Source organism: Papilio polytes, unplaced genomic scaffold, assembly GCF_000836215.1.
Source record: "Papilio polytes unplaced genomic scaffold, Ppol_1.0 DF822733.1, whole genome shotgun sequence".
Taxonomy (NCBI): Eukaryota; Metazoa; Arthropoda; class Insecta; order Lepidoptera; family Papilionidae; genus Papilio; species Papilio polytes.
The window spans coordinates 1426434-1428342 of NW_013526471.1; the positions used below are offsets into that span (position 1 = coordinate 1426434).

The following is a 1909-nucleotide window of genomic DNA, read 5'->3' on the forward strand; positions in this document are numbered from 1 at the left end:
GCTCCCGCCCTCCGACACCTCGAATGTATTGTGCTCTGAAATATGTAACTAAACAATTAGTTTTATTTCTTGCATATCATCTTCTTCTGCTTCCTTAGCTCTACAGCCCTTTGTGGGCCTTGGCTTGGTCAAGCAATTTTTTCCACTTCGGTATGTTAGTGGCTTAGGATATTATACTAATGTAATAAAGCGTAAATACACCCTACTTTGTGGCATAGGATCTATTAAAGCATATTTTTTCAAAATTCTTTCTTTAATAAAAATCGCTACACTTACGACATGCTTTAGGCTATATATTTTAACGTTGTTAAACTTAGACGATAAGAAAATTGGAAAAAACCTCGATGTGGGAAAAAGACCATACAGTATAAGCCACCAATATCAAGGGAGCAAGATTGCCATGGTACTGTAATTTGTATTCTGACATTTGCAATTGAGAATTTGACAATTGTAAATAGTAAAATAAAATTTTACAATTTCATGCGGATGAAGTCGCATGGGAACAGCTAGTTTCTATAAACTTGAAATTATGAAATTGGAAAACACAGTAAATCATTTTGTTTAACAAGTGTCTAGACCTTATAGGAGTACGTAGGACCCTTACGTTTTATTTATGCTGTTATATTATGTTACATATTTAAAAAATATAACCTTTTAAGGGCAACGAGGAGGAGTCGTCCGTGCCCCAGTGCAACTCGTACCAGAGTCCGGGGTCCGGGGTCCACGTGACGCGCGCCAGCACCGGGCTCAGCACGGTCGCCTTCACGTCTTTCGGAGCTGTCGGTGCTGACATTCAGAAAAGAAACATACTAAAGCTTAATTCGGATGACATAGCTACAGTTTTTTATGCATCTACCTACCTTCTGCAGCAGTTTGTAGGATCAAAGGGGTTCCAACGATTGGTGCTACTTCATGTAGCTTAGCGTAGTAATTCGTTGCTTCTAACATCACCGAGTAATTGGTGAAAGGTGTAAGTTCATTCAGAACTAGTTCAGAGCTTGTGGTCATTTTATACGGGCATGTTTTCTTGTCGCAAACTATAGCCTTGTTTGACGATTTTAAACTATAATAAACGGTATATTCGATCGCAGCCATTTCATAATTATACTGATGGCAGTATTTAGGTTTACCAACTTTCGGCATTTGCAGCGACAGACTGTTGGCGGAATTAGATATGACTGTGGGATGCAGGTCGTGTGCCTTCGGGAACAAGCACTGTCGGGGCGGGAACGGCTGCGTGGCCGGGTCCAACGTCACTATCTTATACCCGTAAAATGCTTTCACTTGTTCTATCTCACTCTTCGTCAGTTTGTTCGTGTAATAGATAGACTTTTCCGTTGAATTAAACCAATAAATATATTTGCTATCGACGGTGATCGCCATCGGCGTGAAGCCGTATCTTTTCTTCGACGCGTCTACGACTACTCTACATTTGCATGCCGCCATATCCGAGGCAACAATTTGATGCACCCAGGGATCTACCCAGTATAATTCTATGTCGTCTTTCGTCATATCGAGTGTGAAAGCTTTAGCCGCTTGAGGATTTTCTGGACAGTTACAGTTGCTGCGTGTGTGTGGACCTTCATCGTGATTGGAGAAAAATGAGCGTATGTCTGATCCATTGATCCTTGAAGTCATCAGCGTGCCCAAACCGGGGTGAGCATTTTCTTCATACCAAAACAACGACCTGGGGCAATAAAGGTGTTCATAATTTGAAATTTGAAAATACTATCTTAATTTATGTAACTAATATTATAAATGCAAAAGTTTAGATGGATGGATGGATGTTTGTTAGAGTTTGTAGCCTTTTTTTATATTTTTTTTTTAATTTTTATTTGGTATAGATGTAGAGGATAGTCTGGAAGAACACATAGGCTAATCAGTTTTGTTTTTTTTAATCCCACGGGAA

General features: G+C 39.7%; 1 protein-coding gene across 1 annotated transcript in view; it reads right to left on the reverse strand.

Annotated features, from left to right (window-relative positions):
* Positions 1-1909, reverse strand: part of LOC106105664 (proto-oncogene tyrosine-protein kinase ROS-like) — a gene marked incomplete at its 5' end in the record, with an annotated part of 32838 nt that overhangs the window by 5832 nt on the left and 25097 nt on the right. The window contains 3 exons of the mRNA XM_013286088.1: positions 3-35; positions 652-786; positions 861-1687. Coding sequence (XP_013141542.1) covers positions 3-35; positions 652-786; positions 861-1687 — 995 coding nt within the window. The remainder of the gene's footprint in view (positions 1-2; positions 36-651; positions 787-860; positions 1688-1909) is intronic.